The following is a 24,759-nucleotide window of genomic DNA, read 5'->3' as shown; positions in this document are numbered from 1 at the left end:
GTGGCGAGGTGGGCGTGGCTCACCTGCGGGGTCTGAAGGCCGCAGCCGCGGCGAACGTAGTTTTCTTTGAGAGGCGGCCGCGATGGGGCGGAGCCGACGATGTGAGGCGATGCTGGTGTTGCTGGTACTGCTGGTACTGCTGGGCCCCGCGGAGGCGCTGCCAGGTGAGGGCGCAGGGCTGGGGGAGGGAACGAGTCTTTGGGGCTCCGGCGCCCCTTCCCCCTCTGGACTGGACTGGAGAGAAGGGGCTTCGCTGCCGCTTTCAGTCCCTGAAAGCCTCCTGTCCCCCCAACGATCAGGGCTTCCTGATCCCTTTGGGGGGGCCCGTCGGCTCCCCTCTGGCCGGTCTGGGATTCCGCAGGGGCCACGCTGGGCCTGGGAGGCTCTTTTCGGGGTGGCGTTAGTTGAGCCCCGCGCTGCGTCGCCCGCCTGGTGTCCGGGAGGGGCCGGTGGGAGGGCTGCTTGGGGGCTCTTCTAGGCTCTCCTGGTCAGGCACAGGAGTTGCTGACGACATCGAGCAGGAGACGCCCCCAAAGGCGCTGGGGGGCCGTGCCAGGGTCAGTGGGTGGCCCTGGCCAGTGGCTGCTTGCGGAGGTTGGGCCGGTGCCCAGACTGCGGAGGAGGAAGCGCCCCGTGTGTACACCTGGAGGGCGGTGGCTGCCCGCAAAGGCCCCAGCGTGGGAACAGAGACTGGGTTAGAGGAAGAGATGCGCTATGGGACAAGCCTCTGCGGCCCGCAGGCACTGCTGGCATGCCAGCCTGGAAGGAACGTTCCCTCCGTGTTGCTTTGATGTGGACACTCTCCCCCGACAGAGAACCCTCTCTCTCTAGCACCCTAGGATGGTTCCAGGCTGTGCTCTGGGGCCAACGGGGCAAGGCCCCACTTTGCTGCCTGGGTGGCTGGGCTTGGAAGAGCTGAGGGTTGTGTGGGGGTGGTCAGGAGAGCGTTAGTGTGTTGGGGGGCATGGAATCTGTGTGCATGGGCACCTTGCTGTCCGCCTTGTTGGGAGGGGCACTGCTGGGAGACTGTCTTTCTGGGCCAGAGGTGGGGACAGTGACTTCCAGGCTGGCGGTGATGGGAAGCTGAGTGAAACCTGATCTAACTGGGCTCTGCTGGGTTGGGCAGCCTGGCCCAAACTGGCTGAACCTGTTTGTGGTAATGTCACCATGGCGACTTGCCCTGAGTCACCAGGCAGTGGGGCCTTGTTAGCGCTAGAATGACGCTCTCTGTGCCTGCGGCTAGACGGCCTTGTGGAGGTGTGGGGTCAGCCTATGTGGGGGACTCTCTCCTCCCCCATCTCCCCCAGTGTCCTGCTTTGGGCCTCAGTTCTGTCTTCCATGGCCACCCACACCTATAAAAGGGCAGAGCTAAACTCTGCCCGAGTGCCCTCCTCCTTATAGAAGGATTAAACATGGCGCTGGGAGCATACCGTATCTAGCTAAACTGTTGGGCGGAGAATTGTGCGATGGCTAGAAGGGAGAAGTCTGCCAATTGCTGCTTCTCCTTCTGAAGTACAACTATGGTGGGCAAATCCCCCGTTCCATTTGTCCCTTTGGGGTGGTAAGTAAAGGCATCTGGGAACTGAATCCTCTTGGCACCCCTAGGGTCCCTCTGGGGTGCCACTATTGCCCATAGTGGCTCTCTTTCAGTTGTGGGGGCAGGCCCTGTTTCCCAGCGTGTTCTGGGCCCAAAGGTGTGCCTCTGCCCACATGAAGGGTTTTGAAGTGGTTTGTCATGAGGGCCAGCAGGGAAAGTGCTCTTGACCTCGTTTGCTGCTGTTGAGTCACAGTCCTTCCTTTGTCAGAAAGAGAGGTGGTCTCATCGATAGGATTAGTACTGCTGAGGGGGATGGAAGTGTCTTAGCACTTCATGGCTTGAGTTTGCCTTGAATGTCATCCTTGAGCTGAGGGCAGGAACCTTGTGTATGGTCAGAGGCACATTTTCCCTCGCATCATGCTACACCTTCAGAATCAAAGCATTTAACTGTGGCTCATACTATACACACTTCCTTTTTGATAGTTTATTAGCTAGGAACATTAAAAAAGTACAATAGTTTAAACAAATAAAACAACTCCTAAATCATATATCAAATAGAGAATTCCAGTAACATTGGCACACGGGAAAGAGAGGTAATCCACCTAATTAACAAATATGTGTAACTGACAGTGATCAATAAATAAATACTATTTTGGCATCTGACTCTGGCATCAACACGAGTCACAAATGGGAACCAAACTCCCCTAAATGCACTTGCCCCAGCCTTTCACCAAACCCGGGTAAAATGCCACCGTCCTTGTGGACCGCCTTAACCAGAGAGGTCCCATTCTTTTGTCATTCGTGTCCTGAGGCGGACTTGTGAGGAAAGTATCATCCTCTAGTATTGGCGGTCCTTGAGGGTTCTAGAAATGAATGCCAGTTAGTCAAATGCCTTTGTCAGTTGGGGTTTGATGGCTGGAGTGGTCAGGGGAGATGGAGAGGGCAACCTGGATATAGTCAGACCTGCAGTCTTCAGATAAAAGCATTTATTTATTACCACCCATCTCAAAAAGAACAAAGAGTCTTGTGTAGCCTTCAAGACTAATAGATTTATTATGCCATAATCCCCTTTGTGGGAAGGGCCATAGCTAAGGGGCAGAGCACCTGCTTTGCCTGAAGAAGGGCCCAGGTGGGCCTGGGAGTCCCCCTCTAAAACTCTGAAGAGCCGCTGCTTGTCAGTGTAGCCAGTACTGCCCTAGGTGGCTCCACAGAAGTGTAAGGCAGATTCCTGCTTGGGTTAGAATCCACTTCATCGCAGAAGAGTCCCAGAACGCGGCTGCCATGATAGTCCTGCCCCTCTTTAAGGCACCACTCAAGTATTTGTGGGGAGAGATGTGGTATTCCTGTTGCTCAGCTTTGTGAAGTCACCTTCCAGAGGGAAAGCTTTGTCAACCTGTTGGAGGCAGCTCCAGAAATACTCTGGTGGCACCTTTGGACCTCAGAGGCTGAGTGGAGCGGATTGAAGCCTCCAGCGATAGCCTGACATGTCTTGGAATGTCAGGTTCAGACTCTGAAATGCTATCGCAATGTGCACTGCTTCACCACCTGGCAGCTCCAACCAGGTTCTGCACATTTGGGTCTGTGGCTACAAGATTCCGTAACCAGGCCCTGCCTGCTGGGAGATTTGCCCCCTCGGTTCTGCCACAGAAGTGTTTGACTGAAACACAGCAGGTGTTTGGGGGCAAGAAGCAGGATACTTAATTCTCTTTGTTTATTTAGACTTTTTAAAGGTTGACCAAAGCAGACTTCCCCCACCCGCTGGCAGCTTACATTGAGGAACAAAAAACTAAGAATTAAAGTTACAATGAAAGGCCACTAAAGTGTAACAAATAAACCACCACAATGAATCAACTATGAAAGGATGTTAAACTCCTCCCTTCTCAGAAGGGTTCCTCCCCAGATGCACTGACCAGATTTACCCAACATTTCCATGACATTTCCCTCTTCTCTCACCTGGAGCTTCCCACACTGCCCAAGACCCTCAAGCCTGTGCACACATTCAACCCCTAATGTCTCCTCTCACACTCTTAGTGACCTGCTTTGGAGATCTCACCCCACCCACCTGCCTGCCATCACTTCCTCCAGAGAGAGAGCTGGAGGACAGTCAAGTTGATGGTCACAAAACAGAAAGCGCAGCAGCTCCCAGGAGCTTGGAGGGGGTGTCTTGATTTCAAAGCTTTTTTGAGGGAGGCGGGTGTGAGGTTGTCTGAGCTGCTGTAGGTTTTGTTTGCTCTTCTTTCCTACTGAGAAAGGGCCTCACAGGAATATGGCTTTAAAGAAGCCCAGCCAGACTGAGGAGGGGGAGGGCGGGAATAAAGTTCTTCTCTCTGGTTATGGGATGTTGAGAGGGATATTTCCAAGGAGGTGGCTTGTGGCTGAAGTGCTGTCCCAGCCTCCCTTCTGACCCACTGCAGGGATGGGCCTCACCCTACAATGCTATGTGGTCTGAAATGTTGCTGCACTAGGCAGCAGCAAGAGCTTAAACAGGAGCGTGTGTCATGGGGTCATCTCCAGCCATCGTCCCGTTGCAACCTGGGAAACCTGCCTTGCCCGGCAAATCGGATGAACATTTCCGTTATCTGAGAGATCCACAGTGACTGTAGGAGCTTGAGAACAATACAGATGTGTGTGTGATCATGACCATGCAAGAGCCATAACTTATTTTCCTGATCACCCCTTCGCTGGGCAGGCCACAATGTCACTTTAGCTTTCCTGGTGGTAGAGCACAAAGTTATACATGACCATTGCACTGGAAGGGCTATGGCCCCACTCTACTCCCCCTGCCATAAAAATATGGGCACAGGCTTCCTACAAATAGATATGGGGCTGGGCAAAATACTAAATTCCTCAGCACCAGAATAAAATCTATGGGCAACCTGAAGGTAAAGCTAAGCCACCCAGAGCACCATTTGGTGGAATGCAAATAAATGAAAACACAGTCTGCACATTTTAGTTAAGGCTCCAACCTTTAGAGCCTTGTGGAAAACTTTACTTGGAAACAAAAGGGGAGGGTTTCTGCAGCTTATTTTTGGAACAGTGATCTCCGAAACAGTAATTCACACCCATCTTTCCGAGCTATTTTTAAGCCAGCCTGGAGATGTGGGTGTTACTGTCCCAGCAGCAGATCACTTTGCTTCTTTCAGCCTGAGAGAGATGCTGGGGTTCTGGGAACCCCAAAGGAGAAGGCATTGCTCTGTCTTGGAGGAACAGTGGCCTGCTTCTGAGGGACCTGGGAACTGCTGCATTGTCTTCATGGGCCAGATGTCTAGGAGCATAATCTCCCAACGCTGGCCTGCCAGATGCCCTTGGAAGTGCTCATGTGGGGCAAAATGTCCCCACCCCACTCCCAGTGGCTTGATGTCTCACTCGTGACATAACGGCTCCTCAACAGAACTGCCCCCTTGTTTGCTTCCAGAGGTCTGCAGCTTGCCGAAAGTGGTGGGCCGGTGCCGGGCTGCCTTCCCCAGGTGGTGGTACAACACCACCAGCCAGGCGTGCCAGGAGTTCATCTATGGGGGGTGCAGAAGCAACGGCAATAACTTCGTGACAGAAGAGGAGTGTCTCCAGAAATGCGACACAGGTGAGCACTCCAGTCAGTTATGCTGGAGGGGAATGGGGTGGCAAGTGTGTCCTGGCACATCCAAAATGCCTTTTTCTCACAGTTTGAAACGGTCGTAGCAGCTGCTGCCACCACCCTCAAATCTCTGCTTCCCCATCTTAGTGGCAGCCCTTCTTCTCTGAGCACATTTGGCTTTGTACAGCTATCAGCTTCCTTGGGCTTGTTCTGTTGTAGATGAGGCCTGCCAGCCTTGGCAGGACACCCCGCACTCATGTTCTGTCTAGATTCTGTGAGCAACCTGCATGTAGTGAACATGCTACAACAACAAAAGATTTGTAACAGAATTTGCTACCCGCTCAAAATACACTGACCTCCTCTTCTGGGTGGCTGCTGGTGCAAACAGCAGTTTACATGAGAACATAAGAAGAGCCTGCTGGACCAGGCCAGTGGCCCACCTAGTCCAGCATCCTCTTCTCACAGTGGCCAGCCAGATGGCCCAGTGGGAAGCCCGCAAGCAGGACCTGAGCACAAGAGCTTGAGACAGAAATTGACTTTGTTGTTTTAAAAGTATAAATGTTGCTCTTCCCTCCGCCCCTGTTTTAATCTATATTCCAGGTGCTGGTGTCTTCACATTTATGGGGGTTGGGGTGGAGAACAGGATCCAGCCATTGGACCAGATCCTGAGCTTACCCCCTGCAGACCACTTTGGCAGGTGGGCAGGGTCACCCACCTGACCACCCCAAGACATCAGGTGGCCATTTCTCCTTTGCAGCCCAGCTTGAACTCAGGCCATGTGCTGCAAAGGAAAAATGTTCCCTTGCAGGAGTGGGCTGGGTTGAAACTGCACCTGCCTGCTGAGGAATTCAGCAGGGCTTGAAGCCGCTGCTTTTGGCAAAGATAAATTGGACTCCAGAGGCAGACCCTAGAGCGACTTTCATTTGGTGCCAAATTTAAAAGGCACTGCCAAGGGGCAATTGGTGGTGGACTTTAGGGCTCCTGATTGTTCTTAACCTGCCCCACACCTGATATCATATATTTGGGGCTCCCTAAATATGAGAGCCCCTTTGGTGTGTGGAGTTTCTGGTTTTCTGCAAAAAAGCTACCACTTCTCCTGGTTTTCTCCCATCTGCAGAGAAGCCCAGTTGGAGGGACGGCCTTGTTTTTAGCCGCAGGGCATGAAGGCACACCTTTGCATGCAGCGTCTAGGCCCTGGGTTCAGGCTCTCTGTACTCAGTTCCCCTCCATGGCCCTCCCCACAAGCACTCGATATTCTTTCCCAGCTTTTTCCCCCATCTTGCCTTCAACGTGTTTGGGTTTTTTCCCAGGCTGGAATGGAGGTGCACTGACTTGAAGGCTCCGTGTTGCCAACCTGGCAAGTTTAAAAAATAATCTGTCAAGAGCAGCAGCTGCTGCCACAAGACCTTGGTAAACAGTGGGTGTGGTCTCTTTGCCTCCTCCCACTGTGCTCTGGGTCTGCCCTGGCTGTGTGCACCCGACACTGACACTCTTGGCTTTCAGGTGGAGGTGGGGAGGCAGCAGAGATCCCGTCGACCAGCCAGGGAGGGGCCATGTTGCCTGCCACCGAGGGTAAGTTGGAGGGCAGCTGGAAGGGTGGAGGAGGTTCTCCAGGGCTGGTGGAGGCTGCCTTTCCCAAGTATCCTGGGAAGATCTTCCCTCCGCTCACAGGTGCAGCCACTGCTGGATGAGCTGCTTTCTGGCTGGCACAGAGCAGTCAACCTCCAGAACTCTTGGTAACCGGGAGGAGTTCCCAGCCTCAAGAAGGTGTGGCTCCTCGCAGGGTGGCTGAGTTTCCCAGAGGGTTGCCTGGTGGCCTTGCCCTTAGCCTTTGCTAGGAAGGATCAAGAGCGGCCTCCTGCTGACCGGACCTTCATTTTCTCCCTAACAGCTGCTCCAACCTCTGGCCACCGCCATGAGCCAGGAGATGACAGAATCGGCTTCAAAGGTAGCTCTGCCCTTCCCTCCCTCTGGCCTGGTGCAGCTTCATGCTGGGGCGGCTGCGGGAGGAGAGGTGGCCCCGGTGCTGTGGCTTTCCTCCAGGGGCTGGCTGAGGAAGTCAATGGCTGCTCTTCTCCTCCAGAGTTCTGTGCTGCACCCCAGGCAGTGGGCCCCTGCCGTGCCTCCTTCCCACGTTGGTACTTTGACACTGAGACACGAACCTGCAAGATGTTCATCTACGGCGGCTGTGGCGGCAACAAGAACAATTATGTCTTTGAGGAACACTGCTTGAGCCAGTGCACCGGAGACGGAGGTGAGGGAGAATCATAGAATCATAGAGTTGGAAGGGGCCTACAAGGCCATCCAGTCCAGCCCCCTGCTCAATGCGGGAATCCACATCAAAGCAGCACCGATTGCAGATGACTCATTGGCTGCTTGGTGGTGGTGGGGAAGGAGGTCTTCTTCCCCCTGCCCGTGCCACTGCTGCCATCACCTCACTCCAAAATCCAAGGGGGAGGGGCTTGGAAGTGTCACAGGCTCTTCTCCATCCAGAGACCAGGTGCCACAACGGCCATCCTGTCAGCCCTGGATCTTTTCCCCACCTGGTCCATTTGTCCTGGGCTCCGGGAAGTAGCCCTTCATGCCACCTCCTGCTTGAGCCTTTGGCCCTTTGGTGGTATCTCTCGGCTCCCTGGGCATAGGGTGGTAGTTTGTCTCTCCCCCTCGGTGCAGGCGGGTGAGGCAGCTGACCCTTCCTGGCCTCCTCTTACCTGCTTGCCTGTCTCTTCTGCTATTAGCAATAACTGAAGAGCCAGAGGAGCCAAAGACGCACTCCCACCTCTTCCCTGACCCCATGATCCACTCCACCAGAGGTAAGTGGCTGAGCAAATTGGGCCCAGGAGGGGAGCTCTGGTGGGGGAGACAGAGTCCCAGGACAGCCCCTCTCCCGGTTGAGGTTAGTGCTCTGGGGCCCCTCCCAAAGCCAGAGGGGGCACCGGAGCACATGTGCCTTGATGCCGGTGCAACAGTTCCACTGTTGCAGTGCCCTTTGCCTCGCCCCAGGAAACCCTGCTGGGCAGCCTCAGTTTGAAGATAGGTGGATGGACAATGTGCTGTGGGGCTCCAGATCTTCTGCTGGGAAGACCCATGTCTCGGCTGATGGCTTTGCTGAGGCCCTGGAGCTGCCCCCAGCCTATCGGCACCTTCCCGTTTCCCAGAAGCATTCTTGGCTTCTGGCTCGTGATGGGGAAGAGACGAGATCGCAGTGGGGTCAGTCTCATTCTGGAGAGAACTCAATTGTACACATCCAGGTTTCTTCTAGTGGCCAAGCAATGGGCCAAGTTCCCCTCAGGTGTAATTTTAAGGCATCTTTCTCCCCCCCATGCTTTCCTTCCTGCCTCCCTCTGATGTTTTAACCCTTTCCCCTCCACAGCGGTGGTGCTTGCGGTGCTCCTAGCCCTGATGGCAGCTGCCCTGCTGGGGTCCATGGTGGTCTTCTTTGTCAAGCTCTGTAGGAGGAGCCAGGAGCTCTCACTGGGGACGGTGTGGAGCACGCTGGATGACAAGGAGTACCTGATGAGCAACGCCTACACCCTCTGAGAGTGCCGCAGAGCCACTCTCTTCTCTTGACTCTTCCCTCTGTAGGGCCAGCTTTGTAGGAACGCTCTGGGATGATAAACCTCTCCCAGGGAGGGCCGCCTTTTCTCATGCCATCGGTCTCTGTCCAATTTTGCTCATCCGTCTGTTCCTAGCACAGCTCTGTCAAATATGTCCACCGAAGGCTGCTCGGAAAAGTAGAAGGGGGGTTTTCTGGTGCCACAACTCACTGGGAAGGTTTGATTCCTTCTGAGGGAGGGAGCCTGGGGTGCCTCTGACCATGAAGTGGATGGACGGGACTTTGCAAATGCAGGTGCTGCTGCTGCGGAGATGCTTGGGCTATTGCCCCCCTGCATGGCACAGCCTGCAAGTTGTACCGGGCGGGTGGAACTCCTTTCTGGTGGGCCCTGTCGCCACGGCTACTTCGCCTTCCCTCGGATATGTCCCAGTGAAGCTCCGGGTTATGGGAGATGAATGTTCAATGCTGGTGGAGCCCTGGCCCAGGCAAAGGGTTTTGTAGGGGTGGGGTGGGGTGGGGTGGGGTCCCTGGCTGAGTTAAGCTGTGAATTCTCACGATAGGGTAAAAAGGTGAAGGCTGGGTGCGGGGTGGAGAGAGAGGTTGGCAGGGGGGCACGCTTTCCTTTTAGATTTTCCCCAGTGTAAAATATTGGTTGGAGGGGGTAGGGAAGAGTCTCCTTCTGAATTCCCCACCCCCAGTGTTCACAGCTCTACTCCAAAGGCGGTGGGAAGGACCAGAGGTCAGTGTCCATAGCTTAGGGTGGGGGTTTCTTATGTTCATCTGAGCTGAGTCTTGGGAGGAGAGTCCTGCACCTTGATTGACCCAGGGCTGCCAGCAAGGGGTGGGTGTGGACTTTGAAGTGGCCTCTTGCTGGTGGGGGGAGGGGGGCTGCTTCCAAGAAGACTTCAGCAGATTCCTAATGCCCTCAGGCGGACCCCACTGAGCCCCACAAACAGACCCTAGCTGTTTCCCAGCTGCAGGCGCTCCGTTTGCCCGAAAGGGATGTGAACTGCCCCTGCTCTCCACAGGAAGGCACTCTGTCAGCTGCTGAATTGGTTGGACCCCTTCTGTTCCTCTGTTGTGTGAGGCTGGTTTCTCTTGAGCCCAAGAGGGTTCCCAGCAAGATGGCACATTCAGGGGTTTTGCTTGACTCTGCTGGCTATCCCGTTTGTTTGTTCATCTTGAGCGACTTCCAGTTTCATGTTGGTTAGAGGATGCCTTGCTCTGCTCTGTTCTCCCTCTGAGCTACCTGCTTCTTCCTGCAGCTTCTCCATCAAGGCTGGCCTGTCCCCTTCTTCTGCAATGTGTGCTTCTATCCGATCTTGCTCCAATTCTCTAAGACATGCAGCCTCTGCTCTCAAGATTAACAGACATGATGGTTTCTAGTTGCTGACTCTTGTACCTGCCTGTCTGGTAGTCTAGGCTGTGTCTTCCTGCGCTGTAGCACATGGTGTTCAGAAAAGGTGAGGCAGCTGTTCAGTTTGGCTGAAGCGAACTCAAAGCCGTTGGCTGTGGCAACAGTGTGTAACTCTGCTTGTGGTTTTGTGACTGACTGGACTGAGCATTTCTAAATCTTCCTGATTTTTCAGTCCATGGAATCAGCATGCTGGTGCTGCCTGGCAGGGAAACAGCGAGGGCACTTAGAGGCTTTGAGAAGACCGGTTCCAAAAAAAGTCTCTTCTTGCCTGTATCCACATTCTCTCCCCCCCAACCCCTCGGAGTTTCAGGGGCTGCCCTGCTCATCTCCAGAGCAAGTTCCCTTTCTCTGTGGCCCGGCCTGCCTGCTGGCTGTGCCCTTTCCTGCCTCCAGCAGCTCACATTCCCTGGAGAGGCAGACACGGAGCCTCACTGCCATGGAGCAAAATATTAGTGTGTAGCATGTAGTGGATTTTTATACTTTTTAAAAATTGAAACTTGATTGTGTGGAATCTTTTGGAATTGTTCTTTTAATTGTCTTTTTAATTCAAGAAGGGTTTTCAATAAAACAGATCAAACTTTTATTGTTATGTAAATAATGTTGTGCTGAACACAGAGACAGGCTTCTTGGAACGCAAGGGAAGGAGCAGCTTTGAGAGAGACAACCAGCTGTATGAAAGAAAAGCTGAGGGAACAGATGAAGCGCCTCCCTGCCCCTTGGTGTTAGGTGTAGCCTGTGCATCGAGATAAACCTGCAAGCTCTTCTCTGCTCCACATGGGGTTGTGGAAATGTGTATACAGTGGGGGCCCAACCATGATCTCTGCTGGGGGAGGGGGGGAGCCTGCTGTTTCGTTGCTTCTGCTTCAGTGGACAATTAGCATCAACTGCAAGCAGTCCTGGGTTTCAAGAAGAAACTGCTTCCTGCAAATCTTGAAAGCCTGGCGGTCTTCTCTGTTCCTGCCACCCCCCAATGACAAAACCACTGACAGCAGCTGCTTGCTGGCAGCGTTTCGTTCTGTGTGACCACTCTAGCAGTGCTCCCATGACAGCCTCTCGGGCTTCCGTTCTCTCCAGTCCCCACCCAACACAAGCACGGCCACAGTCTGGTTAAATACAGTAAACATCAACACTTTATTTACACTGCAGCTGCTGCATCTGATGCACAAGTGGCTGTCAGGCACATCATCCTCTTGGAAGGTGACCAGACCCGCACCTGATGGGACGTGGCTGGTACTGGTTGGTTTTTTTAGCATGGGAAGTAATATCTTCCTTGCCCCCAGACAGTGCTGAGGCAGAAAATGCCTGGAGTATGAAATAAGGGCCAAATGCATTCCTACCTGCCTTCTAGCTGGAATTCCATAGGACACACACACACCATCACAGAATACAGTAGGGGGGTTGCTCCTCCCTCCTGGGTGCTTCAGCATTTGCCAGGCTCTTACTGCTCCCCTAAAGAGTTTGTGGGACCACAGCCATGCAGTCTGCACCTCCTGCCTAAGGCTGGAGCAGACATGCCATTAATCGACCCCCAGGTTCAGCTTGAACAGAGCAGCCAGTGGGGAAGGGGTTTCACCTGCCCCACTGCAGGGCAACAAGGCAGCGGCTGGCTTCCCCCCCCTTTGGCCTAAGGGAAGTTGCTCTAACCCAAGAGCTGCCTCCCTCCTCCCACACTAAAAAGCCTATTGAGAAAATGGAAGGTGAAATTTCAGTGGGGATCAAGAACTGAATATATACCTCTTTGCACTGGAAAGTAGCTTTGTGTACGTCTGTTAAATACATACACCTAAAATTTCCCCACTGCAGCTGCAGGAGAGCAGACAGTGAGACGTTGTTGTTGAGGGCCAGAGGCAACGCAGGGGCGCATGCGGTGGGCAACAGGTCGTTTCATCCTGTCTCCAAGACAGGAAGGAAGTGTGGTAGGGAATTAAGGAACTGAGCACTTGCAAGGAAATAGTAAGGATTGCCATTCTTCTGTTAGGGCCAACCTCACCTTAGAGCAGCCTTTCCCAACCAGTGTGCGTCCAGATGTTGTTGGACTACAACTCCCATCTTCCTGACCATTGGCAATGCTGGCTGAGGCTGATGGGAGTTGTGGTCCAACAACATCTGGAGGCACACAGGTTGGGAAAGGCTGCCTTAGAGGCTGTGCCCTTGTGCTGGCCTCACCCCTCTCATGCACTGCGCAGCCCATCAGAGCCTTCCTCCCAGCCTGCCTTCCCTCTCACACCTCCCCCACCATGAAGCTCTTTGGGCAGAAGCTCCACTACTGCATTGTGCCCTGCCAGTCCCTTGCGTGTTGCAGCACAGCAGCGTGATGGTGAAGCTGAGGGGAAATGGCCCAAAGTGAGAGAAGCAGGACACTAAAGTGAGGGGAACCTCCACAGCCTGCAAGAGCCTTCTTGCTCCAGAAAGGAAGGCCCACATTCTGCCCCACTCTTAACAGAAAGCAACCCCCAGCAGTTTTCACTTTTTATTTGCTTGTTGTGTGGACGGCACAGAAGGCCACAGATTCAACAGAGACACAAGCAGCTCGTAGGGCTGGCTAGGGTGAGGCAGCTGCCCTTCAACCTGGCCCATCATCTCCCCTCTGTAGTAATACTGAGTCACTCACAAGCAGCAACGTGGACAGATACAAGGGCAGGAACAGACAGGAATGCACTTCAACACACTCCAGAGGTGTACAGTAATCAGGAAGGGCTCTGGCCTGCATGCAAAGAGGAAAGGATGGCAGTCCCCCAGGCAGAGGTGCCTGCTGCCTGCCTCCTCCCTCTCCAAAAGAGGACCTGGAGAGGCAGAAATGGCCACCTCATAGCGTGCTCTCCCTCCCTCACTGACACACAAGCTCCTGCTGCCTGCCCATCAGCACCCACAACATCAACTTACACAGAGATGTCTTGTCAGAGCTGAAGCAGCAGAAGCTCTGGGCTGGGTCTATTCCCAGCCTGTTTGCACAGTATGCACCAGGCAACTGCCTGACTGGGTCCCTTACTGGAGAGGGACCAGGCTTGCCTCAGCAGACCCTTCAATAGATGAGGTGGAAGGTGAGCCAGTACATGATGAGCGGCTGCAACCCGGCCACAGCCATGGTCAGGTACATGCGCAGCTGGTTTTTGGCTCCCCGCACCAGCACTCCTTCGGCTGCTGCCTCAGACAGGATCTTCAAGCGCATGGTCCGGATCTGGAACGGCAGGGAGAGCAAGAGGAAGAACAAACAGCAGGCACTGGGGAAAGAATAGGGACTCTGGCCTGGGGAGCAGCCAAGCAGGATAGAGGGTTCCTACAACAGGCGTTGCTACCAACATCCAGAGCAGAGCGTAATGCAAGTTCTGGTCCTGTTGTGCAAGACACCAGACTCCCACTAAATGGGGCAGAAGCATTTGGGGAAGGATCCCCATGTGCACTCTTACCATGAAAACAAAGATTGTGATACAGCACCAGCTCAGCAGCAGGTAATAACCCATCTTCCCAAAGAGCAGCCCAGCCAAAAGGCCAACAATCATCCTGTCAGGAGAGGAAAGGGTGTCAAGCAGAGAACCCCTCTTCTCCAGCCAAAACGGACTTTGGCAATTGCCCCCCCATTAGGCCTGGTCTGTCATCTTCTGTTCGGCCCAGGCCAAGGGGGTAGATGCAGAGTGTCAGCAGGCGGTCCCGGCCTCCATGCTACTCACCCAACATACTTGTACCCTGAGAAGGCAACCAGGTCAATGGTGGACAAGTCTGTGTTGACAGTCACGAGGTAGAGGCTGAGGAGAATGGCTAGCACCTCTACAATGAGCCAAGCCAGGGCTGAGCTGGCCTGCAAGCCCAGCAGGTCAGGGGAGAACCTGCAAGGTGATGGTAAGGAAGGACATTTATGGTGGGTTCTCCAGCCATTTGAACAGCCAGGGCCTTCTGCAGATGACAGAGGAGCACAGCAGGATGCTCAGTGTTTACAGCCTGAGCCCCACAATTGCTCACCTATTCTGGGTTCCCAGCGCCAGCCCTGCCACCAGAATGTAGGTGATGAATGCCATTACTGCAGAAAAAGAGTGATTGTTAGTCACATGACAGACAGGCTCCCTCCTTAAGAAGACAATCCTGTAAAAGCAAGGACTCCACCGCTGCCCTCACACAATCTTTCTCCAAACAGTAGTAATGCTAAGACAGAATACTTTGCAGAGGGCCAACGCATGGCCAGGCGCCTGCTGGCTGCTGCATCAGAGCCATCTACACTTGGCTCCACCCCAGAGGCGCACAAGAACATGCCCTACCTGGTATGTAGAGGTCTGGCGCGTTGACATCAAAGCGTGGTGCCACTGGGGTGTCCTGCTGGTACTGTACCTGCCAGTCCTGCCAAAAACATCCAAGAAGGCCACAGACAAGTCTTGGGGAGCAGCTACAATTTGCCTCCCTCAGCAAGCAGGGCTGGCAAGACTCATCTGGAGAGTGACCCACAGATAAAAGTGCTCTTGGCTGACCCTCGAGTAACAGGGCACTGGTTATTCTCCCCACCAGGGCACGGAGCAGGCTGATCTCAACCAGTTCCTGGCATCCTGCCCTGCAACCTAGGCAGGCTCCAACTCACCTGGTGCAGGAAGGGGAACAGGAGCAGCCCCAGCTTTTTGCCAACATAGATGGTGTCCACGGCGAAATAGTACTTCAGCTTGGTCACGGGGATGAGGCGATCGATCTAGAAGGGGAAGTGGCGAAGGCAGCGCGTGAGCGGGCGGGGGAAGGGGCGCCTCCTTCCAGGGCGCCCCTCCCCCCCAGTGCTGGTGGGCAGGAGCCTTCTGCTTATGCTCTACGACCACACTCACGTTCCGGCCCACGATCTCCTTGCCCTGGCTGGCCAGGCTGCTCCCGTAGGCCACCGCGAAGTTGGACACGGCGGGCTCGGAGAGGAAGGAGGCGGAGACCTGCTCGGCGTAGGCGGGTCTGCCCGCGGAGGAGGCACCGGAGCTCGTGTCCTCGAAGAGCCGGTGCGGGTCCGCCATCACGGCCGGGCTGGAGGACGAGAGGCCCAGCGGGGAAGGCGTCGACGAGGACGCGGCGGCAGCGGCAGGCAGGCGGCGCTTGGTGGCTGCGGGGAGGGGGAAGAGAAGGACAGAGCGCAGCCATCAGGCACCGAGAGAGAGAGGGAGAGCGGCCGGCGCGGGCCTGATGGTGCCGCTGCCGCCCGCCGGCAGGGGGTCTCTCTCCCCCTCCCCTCGCCACGTGACACCCACCCATACAGGCTGCTCCTGCTGCTCCCCCCGCACGCGCGCCGGCGCGGTCCATGGCGGTGGCGTTCACCGCCGCTCCGAGCTCCACGGCGGGGAGGGGCCGTGCGAGGCCGGACCGGGCGAAGAAAGAGCCAGAGGAGACCTCGCTCAACCGCCCACTCAGAGGCTGCTCGGGGCCACCAATCAGCACGCGCCACCGTCAGCCAGCCAATCATGGGCCGCGTATCCAAGCGCAGGGCGACGGTGCGTGCCATCACGTGAGAGTCGCCGTGACGCTAGTCAGAGAAACAAGGTGGAAATGGGGAGAGGAAGGGGGGTTGCTAAGGGACAAGAGGGCGCAGCCTGAGATCTAGTCCGTGAGGGGGCGCATGCGCGGTTGCGTGCCGCGGTGCCCCTTTTGGAGAAATGGCGGGTGAGGGGGCGGATGTGACGTCAGTGAAACTGTAGTATAAGAGAGGAAGAAGTCAAGGAGGGATGGCCTCCAGAGTCGAATAAGAGGTAGAGGAAGCTGAGGAGCTTCTAGGCGCATGCGTACGGCTCACCTCCCGCCCCCTCCCAGCGCAGCCGTTGGGCGCGAGCGTCACGGGCTCCTCCCCCTTGTCCCTTAACCGCGCCTTCGCGGGTAGACTGCCTCGGATCCTGCAGGCTCCACCCAGCCATTGGCAGCCCGGAAACATTGCCCATGGGAAACATGGGACCTCAAAGTCTTCGAGTTCAATCCCTACTGATGATGCTACAGCATCCCCAATAGGAAGGCACACTGGAGAACACCTCATACTGCCAGGAAGTTCTTCCTAGTTTTTAGCCAAAAAACCCTTTCATGACACTTGAATCTATTGGTTTGGGTCCTTGCATCTGAAACAAGAGAAAATAAATTTGCTCCATCATCTGTGTGACACCCCTTCACCTATTTGAAGATTGCTATTATGTCACCATTTATCCAGGCTAACCATATGCAGCTCTCATAGAACTTGGTCTCCAGGCCCATCACCATCTTTGGCACTCTCCTCTGGACACGTTCCAGTTTCTCAATATCTTCTTCTACCCAGAACTGAACACAGCAGTGTTCCAGGTGACAAGATCTGACCAAAGCAGAATAGAGAGGCACCATTATGTCTTAGGATCCCAGAACCGTGTTACTTTTTTTAGCCGACAGATCACATTGCTGACTGAAGATTAGCTTCTGGTCTAAGGCAAAACACCTAGAATCCTTTTTACATGTAATGCTGTCAAGACAGGTGTCACCAACTCTCTATTTCTGCTTCTGCTTTTGCTGAGGGATGGGGGAGTTGTAAATGTGGGACTTACATTCATATCTGCCAGTATTTGTTTTGTCACTTTGGGCCCAGTTCTCCATCCTGTCATGTTCATCGTATTTATTTATTTATTTCAATTATTTCAGGATACAAATCCTTCCAAAGTGGCTTACAAGCAACTTCAGTGAAAATACATTAATAAGATCACAATAAAATATCAAAACAAAAATCAGCAGGACCGTTCCTACAGGGCTGTTGGTGGCAGATGGCCGGGGAGGGGGGCTGGAGCAGGCTGTGATGTCTTTGCCACTTGCTTCCCTTGTTGTCTCTCCTATGATTCCCCCCTTGACATTTCTTTGCACTTCCTGCCTGCACTCTGTTTCTCCCTTCTAAGATATTAGCTGCCCCTCCCAGTTTGGCCTCATTTACAAATCTAGAGAGCATTCCCTTCCATTCCTTCATCCAAGGAAGATAGAACAACACTATGTTGGAGAAAGGCCATCGTAGCTCCATGGCAGAGCACCAGCTTTGCATGAAGAAGGTCCAGGTTTAATCCACAGCGGCATCTACAGGTGGGCCCGGAGAGACTCCCTGTCTGAAATACAGGAGAGCCGCTGCCAGTCAGTGTAGGCAATACCGAGCTAGATGGACCTCGGATCTGACTCTGAATAAAGCGGCTTCCTATGTTCCTATGTACTGGGCCCAGGACAGGACCCTGTGGCACCCCACTTTGTCACTTCTCTCTGTGTTCACAGGGAGCCATTGATGAGCTCTCTTTGGATCTGGGCCATCAACTAGCTGCAAATCTACCTAGCAGTAGCATTGTCTGGCCTACATCTTATCAGGTGGAACCTTGCGCTGAAATTCAGATGTGCTACATCCACTGCACTCCCCTGATCTACCAAGCTAGCATGCAGAGGACGGGGCTGGAGGCTCACACAGCAGTCACACAGGCAAGCAAGCACTGCTCCTTTCTTCCACAGGGTCTTAATACCTGCTGGGTCTTATTAGCATTACTGGATTTGTCGGAGAGTTGTGATGCTGGGAACGGAGAGTTCTGAGCAAGCTTATGTGTGTGTGTTTGAATCCTTGCTAAAGATTATACCTTCCCTGCAAATTAGTCATAGACAGAGACTTTAAGCTTTAAAATAAGAAATATCTACTTTATTCTGGAACTTGATAGGAAAGAGTCCTATATCTAGCTAACTAGCTAAGTTGGAGCTGCAAACACTGAGCCCAGTGCTTGCCCTCATGCTTGGAGTGTTGGAATGTATGAGGTTCAACTCCAACTGATGGGTTGAGGCTGCATGGGGTTAATAAGGGTAGCTAGAGAGCTAGATCTCTTGCTGGTTGAGGCTATACCTATCCCTTTGATCTTGCCATCTCTTCTCTTCCTGCTAGACTGATAAGCAACAGGATGTTTGATCCCAGTTCCTTCCCGCCTCCCTCTGTGTTCTCTTTCTCTCGAGAGGGGAGCAGACATCTTCTCTTTGTCTCTCCTCTCAACCAGGATGAGGGCAAGTACTGGGACCAGTGCTCGTTGCTCCAACATAGCCAGTTAAGCTAGATATAGAACTCTTTCCTATCAAGCATGGACTTCTAGAATAAAGTAGTTGTTTCTTATTTTAAAGCTTAAAGTCTCTGTCTGACTAATTTGCAGGGAAGGTAGAATCTTAGCAAAGATTCAAACACAAACACACAGCTCGCTCAATACTCTCCGTTCCGCAGTGCTACACAACTTTGCTAAGCATCTCAATAGAGAGAAATTCCGACATGGAGGAGAGGGAGAGACAAAGGAATATGTCTGCTCTTCCTCAAGAGAGAAGGAAGGTAAGAAGGAGGGAAGGAACTGTGATCAACATCCTTTGCATATCAGTCTAGCAGGAAGGAAGAGACAGCAGGAGATCAAAGGACAGGTATAGCCTAGCAACCAAGAAGGTCTCTCTAGCTACCCTTTTTAACCCCATGCAGCCTCAACCCACAAATTGGAGTTGAACCACACATATTCCAACAGGATTATCATCCAGGAGGAGCTCCCCGTCGCACAACGGCAAGAGCCTTTGACACTGCCCATGTGGCGCAGCAGCTGCCTGCTTGCTCACTGCTGACTTGAAATCCAGTTATGGATAAATTCGGTCAACTAGCACTGGTCCCAGGCCAGATCTCAAACGTGAGAACGGGCCGCTCGCTCCTCTCTCAGGTGCCTGATCTGTAATCAGTCACTGCGCCGGAGGCTGGCCTTGCAACACCAAGTATATGTCTGCTCGGCGGTATAATTCCTTTTGACCTTCTTGTCAACATTCATTAATGACCTAGAATTAGGAGTGAGCAGTGAAGTGGCCAAGTTTGCTGATGACACTAAATTGTTCAGGGTTGTTAAAACAAAAAGGGATTGCGAAGAGCTCCAAAAAGACCTCTCCAAACTGAGTGAATGGGCAGAAAAATGGCAAATGCAATTCAATATAAACAAGTGTAAAATTATGCATATTGGAGCAAAAAATCTGAATTTCACATATACGCTCATGGGGTCTGAACTGGCGGTGACCGACCAGGAGAGAGACCTCGGGGTTGTAGTGGACAGCACGATGAAAATGTCGACCCAGTGTGCGGCAGCTGTGAAAAAGGCAAATTCCATGCTAGTGATAATTAGGAAAGGTATTGAAAATAAAACAGAAGATATTATAATGCCGTTGTATAAATCTATGGTGCGGCTGCATTTGGAATACTGTGTACAGTTCTGGTTGCCTCATCTCAAAAAGGATATTATAGAGTTGGAAAAGGTTCAGAAGAGGGCAACCAGAATGATCAAGGGGATGGAGCGACTCCCTTACGAGGAAAGGTTGCAGCATTTGGGGCTTTTTAGTTTAGAGAAAAGGCGGGTCAGAGGAGACATGATAGAAGTGTATAAAATTATGCATGGCATTCAGAAAGGGATAGAGAAAAGTTCTTCTCCCTCTCTCATAATACTAGAACTCGTGGACATTCAAAGAAGCTGAATGTTGGAAGATTCAGGACAGACAAAAGGAAGTACTTCTTTACTCAGCGCATAGTTAAACTATGGAATTTGCTCCCACAAGATGCAGTAATGGCCACCAGCTTGGATGGCTTTAAAAGAAGATTAGACAAATTCATGGAGGACAGGGCTATCAATGGCTACTAGCCGTGATGGCTGTGCTGTGCCACCCTAGTCAGAGGCAGCATGCTTCTGAAAACCAGTTGCCGGAGGCCTCAGGAGGGGAGAGTGTTCTTGCACTCGGGTCCTGCTTGCGGGCTTCCCCCAGGCACCTGGTTGGCCACTGTGAGAACAGGATGCTGGACTAGATGGGCCACTGGCCTGATCCAGCAGGCTCTTCTTAGGTTCTTATGTTCTTAAAACCTTCCTCTTTTCCGAGGCATACTAATTTAAGTTAACGTAATTTTAAAATCTGCTGTGATTGATTTTAGATTGTTTTATTTTATATGTTTTTGGCTGTATTATACTATGTGATTTTATTGTATTTTCTGTGTTCACCGCCCAGAGAGCTATTGCTAGTCGGGCGGTATACAAATCTAATAAATAAATAAATAATAATAATAATAATATTACACCGCCATCATCCAGTGCCACTGCAGTCACTTTGTGGGCTGCGTCTGGAGGTTGTGCTGGCACCTCAAGCTTCACAAGAAGCTCTGCTTTGTTACCAGAACTGAGCCGAAAAAACTTGTGCAACGATGAGGGCCATGGCCGATTCTCATGTTTGGAAAAGTCTTCAAGATTGCCATCTCTGGGCCCGCATGCTACGTACCACCTGGAGAATAAAGCACAGTTGTCCCTCCGTGTTGTGACATGGGCCTTCTGCTTTAGAAGAGCCCTTCTTTCTGCAGAATAATTACAGCTTGTTTTTCTGTATTGGTTCTGTATTTGGTTTGGATAGCTCCACAAATATCTCTTTAATACAGAGGTCATATTGTTCTTGATCTAATCTGTGTGTACCTTTTGCGGTAGTCACCTCATTAGAGCCCATGATAACCTTGGCGTCCAAACTCAGGAAGTCACCACTGTCCTCTCTGAAAGGGTTTCCCATGTAATTCATGATGGTCACCAGAGCGGTGGCTTCCTTGGCAAAAGACTCTTGCACAGCTGGTGCTTGTTTGTGGTGTTCTGTGCATTCCTTGCTGCTTATGGCAACTTTGGATTCCTGGATCACTCTGGACACTTCAGGTCCTTCCACCATCCAGGTGAAGAATTACCCGCTGGGAACCCCAGTGCACCTCCTCCTTTGATTAGGGCATTTGCCTGTTCATAGGCATCTTCTGGTATCATAGCAGAGAATGTGCGGTTTGTGTTGCATGCTAGAAGCTGCCCAGAGTCCTGTCACACACTTTAAAGTTAAGGTCAGTGCAGAAGTACAGATCTTGGTCCAAGAGTGTGTTGATGACTGCAATTTCAAGAGCAAAAAATATAGATTTTACCTGCCATGGTACAAAGTGCAAATTTCTGGTTAAAGTGGAGGTTAACACACTTTACTAACTTGTGCAGCAGTGAAGTGGCCAAGTTTGCTGATGACACTAAATTGTTCAGGGTTGTTAAAACAAAAAGGGATTGCGAAGAGCTCCAAAAAGACCTCTCCAAACAAGTTGAAAAGTACAGGTCCCAATACCGATCCTTGAGGGACTCCACTTTCTACAGCCCTCCATTGGGAGAACTGTCCGTTTATTCCTACTCTCTTTCTGCTTCTTAACCAATTTCTTATCCACAAGAGGACCTCTCTTCTTATTCCATGACAGCTAAGCTTCCTCAGAAGCCTTTGGTGAGGTACCTTGTCAAACGCTTTTTGAAAGTCTAAGTACACTATGTCCACTGGATCACCTCTATCTATATGCTTGTTAACTTGGCGCCGAAAGGATAACAATGTCGGCGCCAAGCACACCTCCTCGGGGAGACTATTCCACAGTTCGGGGACCACCACTGAGAAGGCCCTAGATCTTGTCACCACCCTCCGGGCTTCCCTATGAGTCGGAACCCGGAGGAGGGCCTTCGTAGTAGAACATAGAGTACGGGCCGGTTCGTATCGGGAGAGGCGTTCCGACAAAGTAACGTGGTCCCACGCCGTATAAGGCTTTATAGGTTACTACCAACACTTTGAATCTGGCCCAGAAGCATATTGGTAGCCAGTGCAGGCGAGCCAGAACAGGTGTTATGTGCTGGGACCGATTGGTCCTTGTTAACAATCTGGCCGCCGCATTTTGCACTAGCTGTAGCTTCTGAACTGTCTTCAAAGACAGCCCTACGTAGAGCGCGTTGCAGTAGTCCAAACGCGAGGTTACCAGAGCATGAACAACTGATGTAAGGTCCTCCTTACTCAGATAGGGACGTAGCTGGGCTACCAACCGAAGTTGATAGAATGCATTCCATGCCACCGAGGCTACTTGAGCCTCAAGTGAAAGGGAAGAGTCTAAAAAGACTCCCAAACTAGTTCAGATGCCTTCATAAGGAACCTCCAAAACATTCCCAGAGCACATCAACCCAGTTTTCCTGTCATACAATTTGCAGCAGCTACAACTCCTGGCAGAAAGCTCAGGAAAAGGTCTATGAAGTGATGATACACTAGGGCTGTGAGAAGGCATGGAGAGGCTGGTGCAAGTGCTGCAAGGGCAGCTTTAACAGCACAACTCTGCCACTGCGAAGGAATAATTCATCTTGAACTCAATAACAGTAATGACATCAGCATATACTTCACAGAGTGAAGAGATGCCATAAACCAGGGACAGGGCAACTGCAGCCCTCCAGATGTCATTGGGCTCCAGTCCCCATCATCATCCCTGCCCATTGGTCATGCTGGCTGCCTGGCCAGGGCAGGGGATGATGGGAGTTGGAGACCAGCAGACTCAGGGCCTCAGGCTCCCCACTGCTGCCACAAACAGAACAAGTGTCAGGGTCTCTCCAGTTGAAGTTTGTCCACAAAACAGGTGCTTGAGCAGGATCCTGATCATATTTATGACTCACAGTGTAGTATCAATTTGCACACATAACCAAGATGTTTGCATGTTTATTTGGGGATTATTAAGGTTTGACATTAATATTAGGTCAGTGGTGGATGTGAAATTATTTTCCAGAGATAATATCTTGCATTGTTTAACATTTTCGAGTGAACTACGTGCACTTGTATTTATTTATTTTAAGTGATGTTATATAACTTCATATTGCATAGTGAACATGCATACCCCTTGTTTTGAGTTTATTGTGTATGTACATCCATTTTAATGTGTGAACCAATTCCATTGGGACCATTGAGAATATCCTTTAGATGTAGAGAATATCTGTTTATAAACAAAATATTAAACCTCATTTATTTCAAAACAGGTGTAGGTGTGTAGGTGGGTGCCTATCAGGAGATGTGAGGCATTATCACTGCATGTCCAGGGCAAGTGTGACGCTTTTAAGCCAAAGTGCATGACTTGGTCCAAAATCCTGACTTAACAGCTTCCTGAGCAGCCAGCCTGCAGCCTTTGCCCGCCTTTGAATCCTTCCCGGCCTTCCCTGGTCCCCAGCAAGCCTTTCCCAAGACACTCACCTCTTCCCCAGTTCTTGTTGTTTACCCAGAAGCTGTTTCCTACCAGGAAAGGTGGAAACTCACATGCTCCTGAAGCCATGAAAAGGCAGGGCAAGGCAATGCTCTGTGCCACACTGGGCACCCCATCGTAGCAGGTGACATCCAGTTCAAATGCAGGATGGCAGAAGGAACACCAGACCCTTTCAAGCTAAAGGGCAAGGTGGGGCACAGGGAAGGCACCATCCTGCTGTCACTCTCCAGATCTGCACAACAAACATGTCCAAGGTGGCTTTTCTCCCATCTGCCGCGATCGCTCAAATCACCTATCAGTGCCCCTTTTGCAATCCACCACCAGTCAGAATAGGGGGGAGCCCTTTTGTCAGCTCCAACTGCTGTACTGGGGCACTCTTACCGAGAGAAGTTGGGCCCGGCCTCAGAATTGGGGCCTCTTTTAATCTGGCTAACCTGTTCCTGAACATATTTTTACTTGCCCCTAAGGCTAGGCAGGACCCCTCAACTCCCCCACCACAGATTCGTAAATTGTGCAAATTCCCACCGAGGTCCAGTTTCCTTTCTTCTGGGCCCAGACTCTGATCATGGCAAAAGGGCTCGGCATCCACACTGGTCCCTGTACTCTCCCTTGGCCTGTGGAGGATGGCAGCATCTGTCTGTGACCCAGTTCAGGGCCTTCAGAAGAACATGCTGTGCTTGCGTGCTCTCCCTTCGTGCCCTCTCACTGAGCCACCAATCTCCTCTGCTAATGCCTCTCTGTCAATAGACCATGGACTGTCGGACCCGCTGCAGCTGCCCGCGATTGCCTCGACGAGCAGGACACCCATCTTCCTCCTCTGTCCCAGCAAAGGAGGACCCTGGCCACGTCTGGCGGCTGAGTTATCTGTTCCCTGCCTCTCCCGCCTGGCCACGGGGCCAGTCACCCTACTCTGGGCCTGCTTATCTCTGGCCTCTGAGGCCCATTGCTGGTCCCCCACCCCACCATCCACCCTGCAGTTCAAACGGTCCTTATCTTGAGGTGATGGAAGTCATGGCAGTCCTGCCCCCACCCTTGCACACAGGCCGCTGCTGCAGAGCCCAGAGCAGCCTGCCGGTCTCCTCAGATGGCGATCCCCTCCTCATCTCCAGCCTGAAGGAACAGTAGCAGAAGCCCCCTCCCCAGGCCTCTGGCACTGCCTCTGATCCTGACTCAGGCGCGTGAGGCTTCCTCCCAAGGCAGCAACTCCCCCCCCACCCTATGGTCCCAGGACACCCTTTGAGCATAGGGGGACAACTTCCACTCTCCCAAGCAGCAGCTAACTCCTGATACATCCATCCTACTACCTGGGATAGTGATGTAGCCGAAGAGCCTCTCCATGTGCCCAAGCAGCTGTTGGTGTGAGGAGGCCTTTAATTTTACCCAGTCCATGCATCAGACCCATGGCTGGATCAGGCCAAAGAGGGCCCACCTAGCCCAGCATCTCTCTGTTCTCACCACAGCCTGCGTGCTGCTCCAGTGGGAAGCCCACAAGCAAGACTGAGGGCAACAGCCATCTTGGCTAGTCCTCATTGACTGGAGCTTTATCCACTCTCTGTAAGCTAGTTGCATGTGCGCTTGCACACACACACACCCTGTCCTTGGTGTCTCTGAGAAAGAGCTCTGTGAAGCTCCCACTCTTGTCCCATGGCCCCTC

The 24,759-nt window shown here is 52.5% G+C and overlaps 2 protein-coding genes across 3 annotated transcripts; one reads left to right on the top strand and one right to left on the bottom strand.

Annotated features, from left to right (window-relative positions):
• SPINT2 (serine peptidase inhibitor, Kunitz type 2) lies at positions 1 to 10,665 on the top strand. Its single transcript, XM_061596160.1, has 7 exons — positions 1 to 164; positions 4,953 to 5,117; positions 6,615 to 6,683; positions 7,003 to 7,059; positions 7,195 to 7,365; positions 7,850 to 7,924; positions 8,485 to 10,665. Exons 1-7 carry the CDS (start codon positions 83 to 85, stop codon positions 8,649 to 8,651), a joined length of 786 nt encoding a protein of 261 aa, XP_061452144.1. The 5' UTR covers positions 1 to 82; the 3' UTR covers positions 8,652 to 10,665.
• Positions 10,666 to 12,541: 1,876 nt separating this feature from the next.
• YIF1B (Yip1 interacting factor homolog B, membrane trafficking protein) lies at positions 12,542 to 15,469 on the bottom strand. Of its 2 annotated transcripts, XR_009759098.1 has the most exons (9): positions 15,289 to 15,469; positions 14,881 to 15,143; positions 14,649 to 14,753; positions 14,335 to 14,413; positions 14,042 to 14,099; positions 13,753 to 13,908; positions 13,492 to 13,585; positions 12,968 to 13,262; positions 12,542 to 12,788 (listed from the first exon to the last, which is right to left on the bottom strand). XR_009759098.1 is itself a non-coding variant. In XM_061596159.1 (8 exons), the coding sequence occupies exons 1-8, from the start codon at positions 15,338 to 15,340 to the stop codon at positions 13,107 to 13,109; spliced, it is 963 nt and encodes a 320-aa protein (XP_061452143.1). In that variant the 5' UTR covers positions 15,341 to 15,469; the 3' UTR covers positions 12,542 to 13,106. The 2 variants fall into 2 exon arrangements, 1 of the variants encoding a protein (XP_061452143.1); XM_061596159.1 differs by having other exon boundaries at positions 12,542 to 13,262.
• Between the last annotated feature and the right edge of the window lie 9,290 nt (positions 15,470 to 24,759).

This window comes from Rhineura floridana, chromosome 15 (assembly GCF_030035675.1).
Source record: "Rhineura floridana isolate rRhiFlo1 chromosome 15, rRhiFlo1.hap2, whole genome shotgun sequence".
Classification (NCBI taxonomy): domain Eukaryota; kingdom Metazoa; phylum Chordata; class Lepidosauria; order Squamata; family Rhineuridae; genus Rhineura; species Rhineura floridana.
This window is presented reverse-complemented; position numbering and strand designations above follow the sequence as displayed.

Coding starts and splice junctions, on each gene's coding strand:
- SPINT2 (XM_061596160.1), top strand. CDS start 83: ATGGGGCGGAGCCGACGATGTGAGGCGATGCTGGTGTTGCTGGTACTG. Junction 165..4,952: donor CCCCGCGGAGGCGCTGCCAG/GTGAGGGCGCAG, acceptor GTTTGCTTCCAG/AGGTCTGCAGCTTGCCGAAA. Junction 7,060..7,194: donor TGACAGAATCGGCTTCAAAG/GTAGCTCTGCCC, acceptor CTTCTCCTCCAG/AGTTCTGTGCTGCACCCCAG.
- YIF1B (XM_061596159.1), bottom strand. CDS start 15,340: ATGGACCGCGCCGGCGCGCGTGCGGGGGGAGCAGCAGGAGCAGCCTGT. Junction 14,414..14,648: donor TGTTCCCCTTCCTGCACCAG/GTGAGTTGGAGC, acceptor TGTTTTTGGCAG/GACTGGCAGGTACAGTACCA. Junction 13,909..14,041: donor GCGCTGGGAACCCAGAATAG/GTGAGCAATTGT, acceptor ATCACCTTGCAG/GTTCTCCCCTGACCTGCTGG.